This window comes from Pantherophis guttatus, chromosome 7 (genome assembly GCF_059756535.1).
Source record: "Pantherophis guttatus breed Tessera chromosome 7, ASM5975653v1, whole genome shotgun sequence".
NCBI classification, from domain to species: domain Eukaryota; kingdom Metazoa; phylum Chordata; class Lepidosauria; order Squamata; family Colubridae; genus Pantherophis; species Pantherophis guttatus.
Window position 1 is genome coordinate 85018107 of NC_142069.1, and position 19286 is coordinate 85037392.

At 45.4% G+C, this 19286-nt stretch overlaps 1 protein-coding gene across 3 annotated transcripts in view; it reads right to left on the reverse strand.

The window, feature by feature from the left end:
- Window positions 1-19286, reverse strand: part of CCDC146 (coiled-coil domain containing 146) — a 113621-nt gene that overhangs the window by 16979 nt on the left and 77356 nt on the right. For all 3 annotated transcript variants that reach the window (XM_087873332.1, XM_087873330.1, XM_087873331.1), the window contains 6 exons: window positions 15411-15587; window positions 11844-11917; window positions 10503-10730; window positions 7316-7502; window positions 5242-5337; window positions 2107-2277 (listed from right to left, as the gene is read on the reverse strand). In XM_087873332.1, coding sequence (XP_087729458.1) covers window positions 2107-2277; window positions 5242-5337; window positions 7316-7502; window positions 10503-10730; window positions 11844-11917; window positions 15411-15587 — 933 coding nt within the window. The remainder of the gene's footprint in view (window positions 1-2106; window positions 2278-5241; window positions 5338-7315; window positions 7503-10502; window positions 10731-11843; window positions 11918-15410; window positions 15588-19286) is intronic.

A 19286-nucleotide genomic window follows, 5' to 3' on the forward strand; every position in this document is an offset into this window, starting at 1 on the left:
GCTCACCCTGTGACGCGGCACTAGGGATTCGAACCGATGAACTGCCGACCTTTTGATCGACAAGCTCAGCGTCTTAGCCACTGAGCCACCGCATCCCTATAAAGCAGAGGTCTTCAAACTTGGCAGCTTTAAGACTTGTGGACTTCAGCTCCCAGAATTCTCCAGCCAGCTGGCTGGAGAATTCTGGGAGTTGAAGTCCACAAGTCTTAAAGCTGCCAAGTTTGAAGACCTTGGCTATAAAGTATGCTTACAGATAGACTTATGGGCTGTGAAAATATCTACAGACCCCTCACATCCTGGACATAAATTGTTTCAACTTCTACCCTCAAAACAACGTTATAGGGCACTGCGCACCAGAACAACGAGACACAAGGATGTTTTTTTCCCCCCATGCCATCACTCTGCTAAACAACTAATTCCCACACCACACGGTCAACCTATTTACTAAGACTGCATTACTATTCTTCTTCTCATCCTTCCTATTACCTATCTCCTTTTCTACTTATGACTATAACCATTGGTGGGCTTCACATAATTTAACAACCGGTTCGCCCAGCACCAAAAATGTGAGTGCGTGCATGCACGCAGCCCTTTGCGCATGTACTTTGCTCACACACACAGCTTGCACACATTCACGTGGCTTAAAAAAGCAACTAAGTAGGACAGCATAGCGCCAGGGAGGGTGGGTGGGCTCAACCGCAGGTCACAACTACCGGTTCGCCTGAACCGATCCAATCCGAACCGATCCGAACCGGCTGAATCCCACCCCTGACTATTGCTGTTTGTATCTTTACGATTTATATTGTTTTACTTAGTTTCCTAGGATGGTTTATGCCGATTGCTTATTTAGTATCCTATGACTATCACTAAGGGTTGTATCTTATGATTCACGATGAACGTATTTTTAGGATGACTAGGATCATGATTTATCACTTATATCTTCTATGTACACTGCGAGCTTATGCACCGAAGACAAATTCCTTGTGTGTCCAATCACACTTGTCCAATAAAGAATTCTATTCTATATTGTAAGTCAGAATTATCATCCCCCCTCACATGTTCGGAGGGGCCTCGTATCTCTGTTCTCATCTCAAAAGAAATGATATGCTTAACAAAGCTAACACAGGTAGGCCTCACAGAAAAAAAATGACTTACCTAGCAACCCGTTGCAGTCCTAATTCCGGTGATTTCCCGCACGGGGCAAGTGAATGCAGTAGAGGAAGAAGAACAATGATATTACATATAAGTTTAGGCTTGCCAGGGATCTAGATTTGAAAGAGGCGTGGTCCGCCGTTGTTTCGGTGATGAAAATGAACGGGAAGATATTATGAATGAGTCAAAAATCTACTCTATAGAACAGGGGTGTCGAACTCGAGGCCCGCAAGGCCGGATCCAGCCTGCAGGGTGCTTATATCTGGCCCGCGGGGCTTCCCTGGAAACAGCGAAGGACTGGCCCGCAGTGCCTCCGCCAGCAAAAACGGAACTCCGTTTTTGCTCGCAGAGGCTTGCAGGAGGCTGTTGCAGCCCAAAACAGACCTCGTGATGGCCGCGCGTGGCTCTCCTGAGCTCCGTTTTCGCTGGCAGAGGATTGCAGGAGGCTGTTGCAGCCCAAAACAGACCTCGTGATGGCCGCGCGCGGCTCTCCTGAGCTCCGTTTTCGCTGGCAGAGGATTGCAGGAGGCTGTTGCAGCCCAAAACAGACCTCGTGATGGCTGCGCGCGGCTCTCCTGAGCTCCGTTTTCGCTGGCAGAGGATTGCAGGAGACTGTTGCAGCCCAAAACAGACCTCGTGATGGCCGCGCGCGGCTCTCCTGAGCTCCGTTTTCGCTGGCAGAGGATTGCAGGAGGCTGTCGCGGCCGAAAACGGAGCTTGGGAGCCCATTTTAGCTGGCAGAGCGCTCGAGCCACCACAGGCACCCCCGACACAAGTGACGTCGAGCTGGCAATGCCCACCCTGACCACGCCCACCCCAGCCCCCCGAGGTCAAACACAACCCTGATGCGACCCTCAATAAAATTGAGTTTGACACCCCTGCTATAGAAGTATGGAAAGTCCGGGTGATCCGAGATAGAAGGACCAAGTTAGATGCTCCCTGGAGTTTCCTCACCTGAGCTTTCAAGAAATCCTTCGATTTTTGTTCCCTCTCGTCCGCCTTGAGCTGGGTCATACGGATCAAGTTATTGAACTCTTCCCTGTAATGCTCCTGAGCCCCAATAAGTTGGTCTTCCTCTGCGAGGCACTGATCGAGAATCCGCACTTCGGAATCGGTGGATGTTTTCTAGGGAGACAATCCCAGAATGGTAGATGTTAATAAGTATCTGTAGAAGAGAATATTCAGGCCCAAGGAGCTGAACAGTGGAGTCCTTGGTGCTCTCTGAGTTTGGTTGTTTTCTTAGATGTTTTAAATGATCCAAAATAGGTAACATCAGCAACACGGATGATGTTAGCTAGCTTGATAATGAAACGTCTACAAGAAAACCGCCAGGTTGACCAAGGACCCCTCGTGTCAAACCTGAACCACAAATAGTCTCCTTTATTAGTATCTATTCTCTCTCTCTTTCTTTCTTTCTCTTTCTCTCTCTCTCTCTCTCTCTCCCTCCTCCTCTCCATCTATCCATCCATCCATCATCTATCATCTCTGTCATCTGTCAGCTATCATCTCTCTCTCATCTCTCTGTCTCTGTCTGTCTGTCTGTCTGTCTGTCTATCTATCTATCTATCTATCTATCTATCTATCTATCTATCTATCATCTATCTATCTATCTATCTATTATCTCTAGCTACCTACCTACCTACCTACCCATCTATCTATTATCTGCCATCTCATCTATCTGTCAATCTCTCTTCCTCCCTCCCACCATCCATCCATCCATCCATCATCCATTTATCAATCATTATCTGTCTGCCTGTCTATCATCTATCTATCTATCTATCTATCTATCTATCTATCTATCTATCTATCATCTATCTATCTTATATCTCTATTTATCTACCTACCTACCTACCCATCTATCATCTGCCATCTGTCATCTATTTGTCAATCTCTCTTCCTCCCTCTCATCATCCTTCCATCATCCATTTATCAACCATTATCTGTCTGTCTGTCTGTCTATCTATCATCTATCTAACATCTCTCTATCTACCTACCTACCTATCTACCCACCCAGCCATCTATCTATCATCTGCCATCTGTCATCTATTTGTCAATCTCTCTTCCTCCCTCCCACCATCCTTCCATCATCCATTTATCAACCATTATCTGTCTGTCTGTCTGTCTGTCTATCATCTATCTATCATCTCTCTCTCTCTCTCTCTACCTACCTACCTATCTATCCACCCACCCATCTATCTATCATCTGCCATCTGTCATCTATTTGTCAATCTCCCTTCCTCCCTCCCATCATCCATCCATCATCCATATATCAACCATTATCTCTATCTGTCTGTCTGTCTATCATCTATCTATCTATCTATCTATCTATCTATCTATCTATCTATCATCTATCTATCTATCTATCTATCTATCTATCTATCTATCTATCCAGCCATCTATCCATCCATCAATCCAGTGATGTTTGTTAGGAAAAACTCGAGGGAAGGAGTTTTATGAAAATGATTTCAAGGTCCTCAGGACATGCAGGATGTAGACAGAAATCCTTCAGTTATTGTTTCTTATCCCTTTTCCATTCGTTGCCTGGCCTGTCTGAATAGACTTCTCTGTTCCTTTGGGTCATTTTGTTCCTTTCTCCCCTGTCTGCCAGGCTGTTGTTCTCCAATGCTTGCCATACTCTCTGGCATGGAAGAAAGCTGGAGGGGGAGGCACCATGCTTGGCAGGTTGCCAGGTTTCCTCTCCGATTTTTCAGCCGTAGCTTTCCGTGAAAATTGTTTGGTCTGCATCTTTCTCTAGATTTCATCCCTTTCTTTCATCGGGGAGGCCATATTCCCATTCTGCTTAGTAATTTGGGCACCGAGTATGGTGTAGAAATATTGGTAATACGGTAAAAAAAATACGGGATAGCAGTGGGGGAACCCATGTTCTAATCCATCCTCGGTTTTGTGGGGATTGATCAGCTCAGCTCATAGTGGTGTTGTTGTTGTGTGGATACAATGGGAGGTGGGGATGCTATGTACAGATCTACCTTAGGGTATAAGTCTAACAAACATGTTTGGGCCATCAGAATGAAGAAAAATAGCCTTTAGCAAGCACTGTCCCTTACTATTTCAGATTTCTCCATTGCCCCTATTCAGAAAGTCAAAAAAACCCTCTTACATTATTTATTCCACCCTCAGCACCACTTCTTATTCTTATAGTTACATTACCCCTTACAGATAGATGATAGATAGATAGATAGATAGATAGATAGATAGATAGATAGATAGAGATAGATCGATAGATAGATCGATAGATAGATAGATAGATAGATAGATGGATGAGAGAGAGATGATAGATGACAGAGATGATAGATGATAGATAGATGGAGAGGGAGAGATAGATTGATGATAATAGATAATAGATACACAGATAGATATAGATGATATATATATATTGATTGAACCTGGCTAGAAGAAAAACACACATAAACCCTACGAAGAAGTAAGAAAAAAAAAATATATATATATATATAAGAAGCGATAGACATCACGATCTCCAGAACGTTTAAAAGTTTTAAAAAAAATTTTTTATTTTAAAACTTGTGCTAAGCTTTCGTTGGCCCCTACCGACTTCGTCAGAGTATAAAATTTTAGGACAATTGTTTTTAGGACAATTCTCTCTCTCTCTCTCTCTCTATATATATATGTGTGTGTGTGTGTGTGTGTGTGTGTGTGTGTGTGTGTGTGTGTGTTTTTCCTCTAGCCAGGTTTTTCCTATGTAACCAAGGTTTTTCTGCGTAGGAAAAAGGGAGGGAGGGAGGGAGAGATTGACAGATAGATGATAGATAGACAGATGATAGATGGATGGAGAGGGAGAGATAGATGACAGATGATAGATGGATGGAGAGGGAGAGATAGATGACAGATGATAGATAGATAGATAGATAGATAGATAGATAGATAGATAGATAGGTAGGTAGGTAGGTAGGTAGGTAGGTAGGTAGGTAGGTAGATAGATAGATAGATAGATAGATAGATAGATAGATAGATAGATAGATAGATAGATAGATAGATAGATAGATGAGAGCAGCATCAGAGGAAAGATTTTGACAGGCTTGGCGGATGAATAAAACACAGCTGTCCCATTACCTCTTGAGTCAGATTTCGCTTTGCTATTTCCACTTCTCTCTGAAGCTCCCTTCGCCTCTCTAATATTGCCCCATCCTCTTTAGGGACAGCATCTAACTGTACAAGGGGGGATAAAAAAGGAGGTTATGTACAGAAAAGGAAGAAAGTGTGTTATTTTAATCTAACCCAATCACGGGTGGGCTGCTAGGGGTTCGTAGGGATTCGGGAGAACCTCTAGCTAATATTCTGTGCAGTTGGGAGAACTCCCAAATCCCACTCCTGGCTGGTCCCGTCCTGCCCACCCCACCCCTCCCAGGAGTCCCCACGCAGCCTATTTTGGATGCAGGTAAGTTCAGGGCTCGCGCGGAGGCTCGGGAGGGTGAAAAATGGCCCTACCGGAAGTTCGGGAAGAGGGCCTCTGGAGCCTGGGGAGGCTGTTTTCACCCTCCTGAAGGCTCAAGGAAAGCCTCCGGAGCCCGGGGAGGGCAAACCCCCCATCATGGTGCAGGAGGCCAACTAGGCCACGCCCACCATGGCCACGCCCACCCAGCAACCGGACAGAGAACTCCTCGCTAAGATTTTTGAAGCCCACCGCTAAACCGAGTGTTGGCGAACCTTTTCAGCACCGAGTGGCAAAACGGGACTGCACCCGTATAGACGCATGCCAAAAACCGGAAGAGCAGCCAACTGGTGTGCATGCACATGCTGGGAAGATGATCTTCTGGTTTCCGGCGTGTGCATGTACACCAGCCACCTGGTCTTGTGAGCGTGCATGCTCTCACAAACGGTTCACCGAGAACCAAAAATGTAAGCATGCATGTGTGCGGCATCGAAAAACCGGCGATTATATAGGATGTGATAGCACCAGGGCAGGTGCTATCGGAACTCCCAGTTCGCCTGAATTAGTCCGAACCGGCAGCAGCCCACCACTGAACATAATACAGGGGTCCCCAACCCTCCCGGGACACGGCCGTGGTGTATTTGGAACTGGTACATGAGTGTGGGGGGCTGCCATAAACGCATGCATTCAAGTTGATCTGCAACACACATGTGTGTGTACTGGCCTGCCACTTGTGCGGCCTGGTTCCCGCCAAGCCGCAAAGATTGAGGACTGCTGGTCTATTTGGAACCGGGCGGCACAAGAGGCAGGACAACACACCAGTGGTGGGTTGTCTCCGGTTCGCACCGGTTCTATAGAACCAGTAGTAAAACCGGTGGGAGGCTCCTCCCACCGACCCCGACATCATCAAAATGCTTCTGCGCATGCGCAGAAGAGTGCACGGCCCCACGGTGAACCGGTAGTAAAGGTAAATAGAACCCACCCCTGCAACACACGTGTATACATGTGCGTGTCTGCGTGCGGCCTGGTTCCTTTCCTCCGCCTTCCAAGCTGGGCCAGCAAGCCGTAAAGGCTGAGGGACCGTTGATATAATAGAAATTGCTAAACTCTTATAGTTTCGGAAATCTTAAATTTGTATTATTTTTTTCCCCAAAAAAAACCCCTCAACCAAATATCTATTGTACGCAGTGGTGGGTTTCAAAAATTTTTACTACCGGTTCTGTGGGCGTGGCTTGATGGGCATGGCAGGGGAAGGATACTGTAAAATCTCCATTCCCACCCCACTCCAGGGGAAGGATACTGTAAAATCTCCATTCCCTCCTCACTCCAGGGGAAGGATACTGTAAAATCTCCATTCCCACCCCGCTCCAGGGGAAGGATACTGTAAAATCTCCATTCCCTCCTCACTCCAGGGGAAGGATACTGTAAAATCTCCATTCCCACCCCGCTCCAGGGGAAGGATACTGTAAAATCTCCATTCCCTCCTCACTCCAGGGGAAGGTTACTGCAAAATCCCCATTTCCTCCCAATCAGCTGGGACTCAGGAGGCAGAGACTAGATGGGGGCGGGGCCAGTCAGAGGCGGTATTTACCGGTTCTCCAGAACTGGTCAGAACCTGCTGGAACCCACCTCTGGTTGTACGACATCCTTCAGTCATCCTCTTCTTAGCAACCACACTTTTTAACAGTGTTTGGCCCAAAGAACGGAAAAAGTAACAAAACTCAACATTTGCTCTTCAAACTTACGGGTACGCACCTCTAAAAGCATCCTTTCGTGATGCGACTGAACTTGTGCCAGGCTTTCGTGCGCGATTTTAAGCTGCATCTCCATCTTTTTGAAGGTGCGCAAGTCCTTCTCCTTCTCTCTTTGCATCCGACAGAGAGTATCGTGCAGTTTCTGTTTCAAATTGGACATGTTGCGGAAGCCCATTTCTAATTGGCCCCTACGTGAGTGTAGAAAAAAGTAGTTTTTGTTACGACCCAGGATTTTCTGACAGGTAGGCCACAGTCAGTAAGGGTGGGATCTCACCATTCCTCTACTCTGATACTAAGCACAGGAGCCCCCCCCCGGGAGTTGTGTGCTAAGCCCTTTCCTCTATTCCTTATACACACATGACTGCACCCCAGGGGTGAAATGCTCCTGGTTCGGACCGGATCGCCCGATCTGGTAGCGATGGCGGCGGGTGGTTCGGAGAAGCAGTAGCAAAAATTCCTGCCCCCGCCCCATGCCCAGCTGAGCCGCGCAATCATCAGAAGCTTTTTAAAATTATTTTTAAAAGCATTTTTTCTACAACCTCTTCAGCCGGAAAAATGCTTTTAAAAGTTAAAAAAAAAAAAAAAAGCCTCTGATGATCGCACGGCTCAGCTGGGATCATTAGAGGCTTTTAAAAGCATTTTTTTTTTTACAACCTCTTTGGCCGAAGAGGTTGTAGAAAAAATATTTTTAAAAGAAAAAAAAAGCCTCTGCCGATCAGGCAACTCAGCTGGGATCGTCAGAGGCTTTTTAAAAAAAAGCCTCTGCCGATCAGGCAACTCAACTGGGATTGTCAGATTGTTGGATTGGTTTTTTTTTTTTTGTTTTTTTTTAAAAAGCCTCTGTCGATCAGGCAACTCAACTGGGATCGTCAGAGGCTTTTTTAAAAAAAGCCTCTGTAGATCAGGCAACTCAGTTGGGATCGTCAGAGGCTTTTTTAAAAAAAGCCTCTGCCGATCAGGCAACTCAACTGGGATTGTCAGATTGTTGGATTGTTTTTTTTTTGTTTTTTTTTAAAAAGCCTCTGTCGATCAGGCAACTCAACTGGGATCGTCAGAGGCTTTTTTAAAAAAAGCCTCTGTAGATCAGGCAACTCAGTTGGGATCGTCAGAGGCTTTTTTAAAAAAAGCCTCTGCCGATCAGGCAACTCAACTGGGATTGTCAGATTGTTGGATTGTTTTTTTTTTTGTTTTTTTTTTAAAAAAGCCTCTGTCGATCAGGCAACTCAACTGGGATCGTCAGAGGCTTTTTTAAAAAAAGCCTCTGTAGATCAGGCAACTCAGTTGGGATCGTCAGAGGCTTTTTTAAAAAAAGCCTCTGCCGATCAGGCAACTCAACTGGGATTGTCAGATTGTTGGATTGTTTTTTTTTTTTGTTTGTTTTTTTTAAAAGCCTCTGTCGATCAGGCAACTCAACTGGGATCGTCAGAGGCTTTTTTAAAAAAAGCCTCTGTAGATCAGGCAACTCAGTTGGGATCGTCAGAGGCTTTTTTAAAAAAAGCCTCTGTAGATCAGGCAACTCAGTTGGGATCGTCAGAGGCTTTTAAAAGCATTTTTTACAACCTCTTCAGCCGAAGAGGTTGTAGAAAAACTGGTTTTAAAAGTTTAAAAAAAAAAGTTGGACCCTCCCCCCACCAAGCCACGCCCACAGAACTGGTAGTAACAAATTTTACATTTCACTCTTGCTGCACCCCATTGTATAACACCAATGCAATTATTAAATTTGCAGATGACAGTGGTGGGGCTCATTAATAAGAACAATGAGTCTGCTTACAGGAAGGAAGTACAAGGGATGACATTGTGGTGTAAAGAAAATAATTTCACACTTAACACCAAAAAAACTAAAGAACAGGAGGAAGAGAGATGTACATTTACAATTGTACATAAATGGTGAGGAGGTGGAGAGGGTTGGTAGTTTTAAATTTCTGGGCATTTATATCTCGGAGGACCTCTCATGGACTATGAATGCTAACATGCTTGTGAAGAAGGCAAAGAAGAGGCTGTACTTCCTGAGAATGCTCAGGAAGATAAATCTATCTCAGCATCTACTTCTGTCCTACTATCGCAGCACCATTGAGAGTGTCCTGATATACGGCATTCTTGCATGGTATAGGAGCAGCTCTGTAGCGGACAAAAAAGCTCATTAAAACTGCCCAGAATATCATCAGAATCCAGCTACCAGTCCTGGATGACATCTTCGAATCTCGCTGTTTGAGAAAGTTGCATAACTTTCTCAGAGACTCTTCCCATCCTGCTTACAATCTTTTTGGACTGTTGCCTTCTGGCAGAAGATATAGGACAATTAAGACTCGGATCACATGTTTTCTGACTAGTTTTTATCCCAGAGCTATAATTGCACTCAATAATGAACTAAAGGGCCACCATCAGTGAGCTGTTGGACAGTACTACTTGGTCTGTTGTGTGGATGTTTGGATGGTTCAGGGGTGAAGAATTGTGGTGGGTGGGAGTGTGTTTGGGGATTGTTATGTGTGTTGGACCTGGTCTTTGGGTGTTAAGTGAATTTCGTTGTATGGGTATACTGTGTATGCACGTACAATGACAATAAAATAAAAAAATAATAAGTAAATAAAATAATAATAATTTGAATTCTCAGATTCAGAGCAGTTTCTCTTTCAACGCAGGCTGACAATCCTGTCCGGCTGGGAGATGAATAGTTGTCTGCCACATCTATTCATCTCCGCCCCCTGACTTTTATCCCCAGAGCTAGAGTGGGGCTTCGCTAGCAGCGGTTGCTCTTCCTTCCCAAGGATCGGCCCATAGATTTCCACTGCTCTCCTCTCCTCTGCCTTCTGTGCATCCGCGCATCAGGCACTGGACCCAGCTGTTCCTCCTCTTCCCCATCAGCCACCTCCAGACCTGGGGCCTGTTGACTCTCCATTTGAGGGCTGAGGGACGGCCAAGGCTCTGTCTCTGTCTCTCTCTCTGCCACTTCCACTCCCTCTTCCCCCTCGGACCTCTCAGGTTGCCTTGATACTAATCCTGACTCCCGCGCCTCCTCCTCCTCTGATTTGGTAGCTGGAGTGGCAGGCGGCCGACAGGCCACAACATTGGTCTCGATGGCCGACTCAGTTCGGATCTTGCAACACTACCCTGGGACACCTTCATTCGCTAAAAAATAAATGTTCAGGGACAGGAAGAACCCACAATGGCCTCCGACTAATCAGTCTCACCTCTCTGAAATGGCGGTGCCTTCGTTCTCTTTATTCATCTCGTGCACCTTGGTCTGAGTGTTGAATTCTCGCTCTTTGATCTCGAGCAGCGCTTTCTTCCCTTCGACCTCTTTGATCGCGTCTTCTTTCTCCACCATGGTCTCCGTGCACTTGGTCTCCATTTTTTTGGACGTCTCCACAAGTTCCTGCGCTTCTTCCTGAAGCGAGATTTTTCTTTTTTCGATCTCTCTGTAAGCAGCAGTGGCAGAGGCTGACGTGAGTAAGAATAAGGTGTCTGTGTTTCCTATTTGTGGTATTTTTTAAAAAATGTCATTTGGTAAATATGGATGTAGAACAGGGTGTCAAACTCGCGTCGTCACGTCGTCATGTGATGTATGGCAACTTTTTCCCCCTTTGATAAACTGGGGGTGGGGTTGGCCAGCACGTGACGTATTCTGGCCCACCAGCCGCGAGTTTGACACCCCTATATAGAAGGTTATGAATTGTGGATCGGTTTCGCGAGGGGGGAAATTATTATTGTTGAAATATATTTATCAGTATTCAACCCGGGGGAGGGACATTTTAGGTGTATGTTTGATATTTTGTTTTGTAAACATTTTTGGTTTTGTTTGTTTCTTTTGTTTGTTGTTGTTTTTTCTCTTTGCTTTGCTTTTTTTTTTTCTTTTTGGGTTTTGTATTTGAACTTTGGAAGTACATAAAAAAATATCAAAAGATAATCGCTTAAAATCTGCTTAGGGTATTTTTGGCTTTTATTATTTCATTATTATTTCAAGAATAGGGTGGAGTAGAGTAGAGGAGTATAGAGTAAGTAGAGTAGAGTAGAGTAGAGTAGAGTAGAGTAGAGTAGAATACAACAGATTAGGATTCTTCATTGGCCAAGAGTGATTAGACACACAAGGAATTTGTCTCTGGTGCAGAAGCTCTCAGTTTACATACATGTAATCACAGCCCAACTCTTGAGATTGTAACTATATTCATGGAATGGAATGGAATGGAATGTGGAATAGAATAGAAGGGAAGGGAAGAGAAGGGAAGGGAAGGGAAGGGAAGGGAAGGGAAGGGAAGGGAAGGGAAGGGAGGGAAGGGAAGGGAAGGGAAGGGAAGGGAAAGGGAAGGGAAGGGAAGGGAAGAGAAGAGAAGGGAAGGGAAGGGAAGAGAAGAGAAGAGAAGAGAAGAGAAGAGAAGAGAAGAGAAGAGAAGAGAAGAGAAGAGAAGAGAAGAGAAGAGAAGTATATTTTAAAAGGTGGAATAACAATATAATAATAATACAATAATGTCAACTCCAGTCTAAGCATCTAGCTGATTGTGCAACCAATGATAATAATAAAGAGAAGAACATACTGCATTCTGCGGCTTATTTTTTCCATATCCTTTCCGAGCTGAATAGGAATGGCTTGGAGACGGACAAGTTCATCCTGGTGATAAAATAAACATAAATATTAGCCGGCGTGAAACTAAGCGTTGAAAGAATTTTTCAGGATGAATTAACTTCGAGCTGGATCATAGGAACGATCCAAGAATGTCCTGAAAACGAATATTCCCCCCCCCCTTTGAAATACGTTGGAGTCTGGAAGTTGAGTCGTGACAATTGGTCTTCTTTCTTCTTTTTTGATTGGAAACCTTTTGTTGCTTATCCAAGTAGCTTCTTCAGTCTGGACAAGTTGCTTAGGGAGAACCCCATATACCAGGCCTGTCAAACTGGCGGCCATAGCCGACCCACATGGGCCACGCCCACCCCAGCTCTGCAAAGGCAAAAAACATCTCGATACATCCCAATACGGCCCACGATGCTATCGTGTTTGACACCTCTGCCATAAACCCCTGTCCTGCAGGAAGGTTTCACTTCTTCACCTAATTTGAATAGGCTCCTTAGGTGAGTAGGCAGAGGTCAGTCAGTGTTGTGGGCCGTCAGCGGCCTGTGCAGCTAGTAGCTGATTCCAACAGCGAGGAGGCTGGTGTGGTGCTGTGCCAGCTGCCTGTGCAGCTGGCACTCGAGTCAGACAATGAGGAGGCTGGAGAAGATGTGGTGCCAGAGGCGGGGATTCAGCCAGGGCCTTCAGAACCTCCAGAAGCTCCTCAAAGTGAAGAGGATGAAGAGGAGGAGCCTCTTCTCAATGCACAGGCACGCAGAGCTGCCAAAAGGCAGGAGTGGTTCCTCAGCAGGAGGTCTCCTCGAGAGTAAGGCTTGGGGCTAATTGGCCACTCCCTTAGCCTATTTAAGGAGGAACACCAACTGAAGCAATTTGCAGGGAACAACTTTGTTCACATACCTTCGTGTCTTGCTTATCTTATCAGCTTCCTGCAAATTGCTTCTGGGCATTCTGCCAATCATAGTAAGCTTTCAGTTATTATTCTTTGAATTCTTGGCAGCTGTTAATGCAAGTTAATTAATAGCTGTTGTTGTAAAAGACTGGTTTATTTAGTAAAATAAGATTTGAACGGACTTTGTGTGTGCTGCGTTCTTTGGGGTCCGTAGCTGGGGCAGAACAGTCGGGGTATAAATGTTACAATACCTAAACCCTTTACTATGATGATGATGATGATGATGATGATGATGATGATGATGATATCTATTTAGTCGAGCCAGGTCTCTCCATGTCTTCCAATCTTGCACTACTTCCTTGAGTTTTTTCTATGTTTGGTCCGGTATCAGCTTCGATGGTGTCCAGCTGCCGTGTTCTTTGGTGCTCTGGTTTCCTTTTACCATTGACTCTTCCAATAGCAATAGCACTTAGACTTATATACCGCTTCACAGTGATTTACAGACCTCTCTAAGTGGTTTACAGAGTCAGCATCCTGCCCTCCAACAATCTGGGTCCTCATTTAATCAACCTCGGAAGGATAGAAGGCTTGAGCCGGTCAGGATCGAACTGCTGGCAGCTGGCAGAATGAGCCTGCAATACTGCAATCTAACCACTGCACCACCATGGCTCTTAATATAATTGTAATATGTTTGTGATGATAGCAATAGCACTTAGACTTATATACCGCTTAACGATGCTTTACCGCCCTCTCTAAGCGGTTTACAGAGTCAGCATATTGCCCCCAACAATCTGGGTCCTCATTTAACCAACCTCAGAAGGATGGAAGGCTGAGTCAACCTTGAGCCTGGTGAGAATCGAACTGCTGGCAGTCGGCAGAATTAGCCTGCAATACCCCATTCTAACCACCACAGCTCTTGTTTTCTCCAATGAATTTGCTTTCTCCAGGGACTTTGCTTTCTCCAATGAATTCCCCTGCATGACATGGCCAACGTAAGATGCAGTTTCATGATTTTTGCCTTCCGGTGACACGTCTGGTGTTACGTGATCCAATACCGTGTTTGCCCGAAAATAAGACCCTGTCTTATATTTTTTTGAACCCCGAAATAAGCGATTGGCCTTATTTTCGGGGCGGTCTTATTATTTGGCGGGGGGGGCGTGGAGCAAGATGGGGCTCCTCTTGCCATCTTACCTGATTTCCAGCTCTGTATTTAAATATTTTCAGGGAGGGCTTATTTTCAGAGGGAGTGTTGTGGCTCCGATCCCTGAGGCCGTCTTATCGGAGGGAGAAGGCTCCGAACATGAAGGAGAGGAGTTGGCCAGGCCTCCCTCTCCAGGACCCTCCTCTCTGGCAATGCCTCAGGTGTCTCCCGTAGGAGAAGAGATTGGCCAGGAGCCAGATACCTCCTCACAGTCGGACAGTGAAGGAGATAAGTCTTAGCTGGATCCACGCCAGCGTCGGAGGGACAAGCGCACGCAATAGAAAAGGAGGCGTGCCAGAGATTAAGCTGAGTCACTGGACCACACCCCACAGGGGATATAAGGGGGTGAGGTGGCCATTCAGACTCTGTAACGGACAAAACTAACTACTATCGAGTCACATTGCATCTTTGGAAACAACATTATCTGCCTTGGATTTAATTATGGACTGGACTTGACAATTCTTGAACTGTGTATATCTTGTTTATGAGTAAAGTTCTTGGCAAGCAGCTACTGGGTTGCTGCCAATCCTCTTATCAAAAGAATTGGTTGTCTGCCAGTTTATTTAACCCCCGGTTGTTTGTTTGTGTGTGTGTATGAGACGGGGACAGAACAGGGAGGGTTATTTTAGCAGATGAGCTCAAAAGCCCGATTGGGCTTATTATCAAGGGATGTCTTATTTTGGGGGAAACAGGGTACTCGCTTGTTAGTCTCCTTTGCTATCCAAGGGATGCACAGGAGCCTTCTCCCGCCCGACAGCCCAAATGAATCCTTTATTTATTTATTTATTTATTTATTTATTTATTTATTTATTTATTTATTTTTGATTGATTGATTGATTGATTGATTGGTTCGATTTATATGCCGCCCTTCTCCGGAGACTCAGGGCAGCTTACAATGCATTAAACAATAGCCTTCATACTTTTGTATATAGCTGCTTAGTAGGGCTTTCGGCCCCCCCAAGTGGTGTTATTTTTTATACAAAGTCAGCTTATTGCCCCCACAATTCGGGTCCTCATTTTACCTACCTCAGAAGGATGGAAGGCTGAGTCAACCTTGAGCCTGGTGAGATTTGAACTCGCAGTAATTGCAGGCAGCTGGCAACTAAGTGCTACTTTAACAGCACTTAGTCCACTGCGCCACCAGGCTCTTTACCCTAGTAGGGGCATGAAATGTGGCCTCCCTGGTGAACCAGTGAAGTGGACTTGATCTACCGGGTGACTTCTTGGGATCTTGCTCAGACTGAGGAAGCTACTTGGACAAGCAGTGAAACATTTCGAGCCGGCAAGAAAAATCCGGTTGTCTTGAGTCAACTTCCACACAACTCCATCTGGAGGGCTGAGCATCTTCCTTGACAAAATACAAGTGAGCCTTTTTCTATATGGCTTGGAAGTGGACATCCAAACTCAGCCTTATAAATTGGCGTCTAAGGGTCACCCTCCGTTACCTTTAGTTCTTCTTGTTTTCGAAATAGTTCTTCCAGTTCTTTGTGCTCCTTCGTGAGACGTTTATGCCTCGCAAAGAGATCGTCTTTCAGGTTTTTGATTTCTAGCCTTCTCTGCGTTGTTTCTTTACGCAGGTCTTCGCAACTGTCCCTCAAGGCTTTGATTTTCTTGTCCGCATCCTTTTAAAAATGAAATTGAGTGACTCATGGTATTAATGGAAAGGGATGGGACGGGACGGGACGGGACGGGACGGGACGGGACGGGACAGAACAGAACAGAACAGAACAGAACAGAATAGAAAATATGGAGTGGAGTGGAGTGGAGTGGAATGGAATGGAAAGGAATAGAATGGAATAGAATAGAATAGAATAGAATAGAATAGAATAGAATAGAATAGAATAGAATAGAATAGAATAGAATAGAATAGAATAGAATAGAAAATATGGAGTGGAATGGAGTGGAATGGAATGGAATAGAATAGAATAGAATAGAATAGAATAGAATAGAATAGAATAGAATAGAATAGAATAGAATAGAATAGAATAGAATAGAAAATATGGAGTGGAGTGGAATGGAGTGGAGTGGAATAGAATAGAATAGAATAGAATAGAATAGAATAGAATAGAATAGAATAGAATAGAATAGAATAGAATAGAATAGAAAATATGGAGTGGAGTGGAGTGGAGTGGAGTGGAGTGGAGTGGAGTGGAATGGAATGGAATGGAATAGAATAGAATAGAATAGAATAGAATAGAATAGAATAGAATAGAATAGAATAGAATAGAATAGAATAGAAAATATGGAGTGGAGTGGAGTGGAGTAGAATAGAATGGAATAGAATAGAATAGAATAGAATAGAATAGAATAGAATAGAATAGAATAGAATAGAATAGAATAGAATAGAATAGAATAGAATAGAAAATATGGAGTGGAGTGGAGTGGAGTAGAATAGAATGGAATAGAATAGAATAGAATAGAATAGAATAGAATAGAATAGAATAGAATAGAATAGAATAGAATAGAATAGAATAGAAAATATGGAGTGGAGTGGAGTGGTGTAGAGTAGAATAGAGCAGAGCAGAGTAGAGTAGAAACTTTAGTGACATACACTAATCAGCATACATTAAAACAAAATCTCATTGCATTCAGCTCTCAAAAGATAACCATTATACATATACCCACATATACTATGACGCAGAGAAACATCACACTCAGTTTAGGTCAAATGTATACGTACGGTGAAAAAAAATCTAGTCATCCTGCTATAAATATGTGGGGTGGGGGGTGGGGAGCAGCAGAAACAGGGTGGGTGGAGCCTCTAACAATGCTTTGAGCTCTAAGCACACAACGCTTATAATCGGTATCCTGAATGACCAGGAAGCGAGCTTCCTATCATCTTCTCAGCTGTCCTCACCACTTCCCTATTGTGCAGGTTTATCTTGTCTAGGGTTTCAAAGGAGTTGTTTTATGGAGAGGCATAATCTGATCTGAGCTTTCAGCCCAATTCATTTATGTGCTTCTGAATTCTTGCAATTTGTTTTTTCTGACCTCAGGCAACCTCTCCTCAGAAATAAATAGTAAGGACACAGGCGTGGGCTTCAAAAATTTTAGCAAGGGGTTCTCTGCCCTGTTGCTGGGTGGGCGTGGCCATGGTGGGCGTGGCCTAGTTGGCCTCCTGCACCACGGCGGGGGGAGTGTTTTTGCCCTCCCTGGGCTTTGCGGGCTTTTTTCAAGCCTCCGGGAGGGCAAAAACGGCCTCCCCAGGCTCCGGAGGCCCTCTGGAGGCCATAAACAGGTCTGTTTCCAGCCTTCCCGAACTTCTGATAGGCCCATTTTTCACCCTCCCTGAGCCTCCACACACACCCTGCACTTACCTGCAACCAAAACGGGCCGCATGGGGACTCCTGGGAGGGGCGGGGTGGAGTGGGCGGGACCAGCCAGGAGCGGGATTTGGGGGTTCTCCGAACTGCACAGAATCTTAGCTAGAGGTTCTTCCGAACCCTTGCGAACCCCCAGCAGCCCCACCCCTGCAAGGACAGGAGAGAAGCATTCCAGCGATTCCACCATGGAGTTTTGTGTGTGTGTGTGTGTGTGTGTGTGTGTGTGTGTGTGTGTCCATCTGGAACACAACTCGGTTGTTTTCTTGCAGATGTTTCATGACCCCAACTAGGCAACGTCGTCAGTGGTAGGTAGCATCATCAGAACCATGCACTGGTGATATTACCTAGTTTGGGTCATGAAACGTTTGCAAGAAAACAGCCAAGCTCAGATAGCACCAAGGACTTCTCGTTTCAACCCTGAGCTACAAATTTTCTCCTTATTTGCTTGCAAGATCAGAAAAACTTTTATCCTTAAAGCCAAGGTTCCAAGATTTTGGGGACTTTTTTATTTCTATACCAAACGGCTAGACCTGTATGTTCCATACAGAATTATTTACTACTAGCTGGACGCCTGTGCTTTGCTACGAAACTATGTGATCGGGCTTCTAGTCCAGCCCGCAGGCCGGATGAGTCATGCGCTGGCGACGCCCATGCCTGGTTTAGCGAAGGGGTAGCATCAGAGCGTGTTAATATAAGGCAACTGGCAGTTGGAACAGAGTTCTTTTCAGGTGGGGAGGGGGAGTAGAACATCTAACTCCTTAGCATCAGAGTGTGTGAACATAATACTGTATATGGAATACTAATGATCTGATGGTCATTTTGAAAAATCCTTTCTTAGCGAGCACCTAGAAGCCAAGAGGAACATATGTGCCAAATTTCAAGTTTGTAGGCTTTACGGTTCTGGAGATTTCGTGATGAATGAGTGGTATTTGGCTTTTATACTGTATATATAGATTTCTCTTCCTTCCTTCCACTTCCAGTCACCACAAAAGCACCTCTCGTCTGTGTTTGGAAGCACCATTTAAAAAGTACTGCACTCCATCCTTGCTGAATTGTACAATGAACCATTTGAGGGAGCTAGAAACAGAGGTTGTATTCAGCAGGTTCTGAATTCTGGTATTCCGGTAGCGGAAATTTTATGTAGTTTGGAGAACTGGTAAATTACCACCTCTGACTGGCCCCGCCGCCATCTATTCTCTGCCTCCCAGTCCCAGCTGATCGGGAGGAAATGGGGATTTTGCAGTAACCTTCCCCTGGAGTGGGGAGGGAATGGAGATTTTACAGTATCCTTCCCCTGCCATGCCCTAGTCATGCCCACCAAGCCACACCCACAGAACCGGTAGTAAAAAAAGTTTGAATCCCATCACTGGCTAGGAAAGTCTAGCCCCGTGATGGCGAACCTATGGCACGTGTGCTACAGGTGGCACGCAGAGCCATATTAGTGGGCACGCGAGCTGAGCTCCGGTGCACATGTGTGCGCCGGCCAGCTGATTTTCAGGCCTTCTGGGCCCACCAGAAGTCAGGAAACATGCCGTTTCTGGCCTCCGGAGGGTCTCCGGGGGGGTGAGGAAAACCGATTTTCCACTCTCCCCAGGCTCCAAAGGCATTCTAGGAGACTGGAGAGGGTGAAAACAGCCTTCCCCACCCCCCCGGAGGCCCTCCGTAGGTTGGAAATGCCCCGTTTCCCCACTTCCGATTTCACCGGAAGTCCAATGTCCCACCGTGCCATCGTGTGCCAAAAGCGGGGAGAGCATGGGGGGGGTGTTGTGCACGCATGCACGGGGGGGCGGGCCACATAGAATTATGGGTGTGGGCACGTGTGTGCATGACCCCCCCACACGCTCCCCCCACTTTTGGCACTCAATGGCAAAAAGGTTAGCATCACTGGTCTAGCCAGTCTATCAAAGAGAAGGATTAAGAGGGACATGATGGCTGCCAGAATAACCCTTAAATTTCACAGATTTATAGGACAATTCTGGGCACATCCTCAGATAAAAA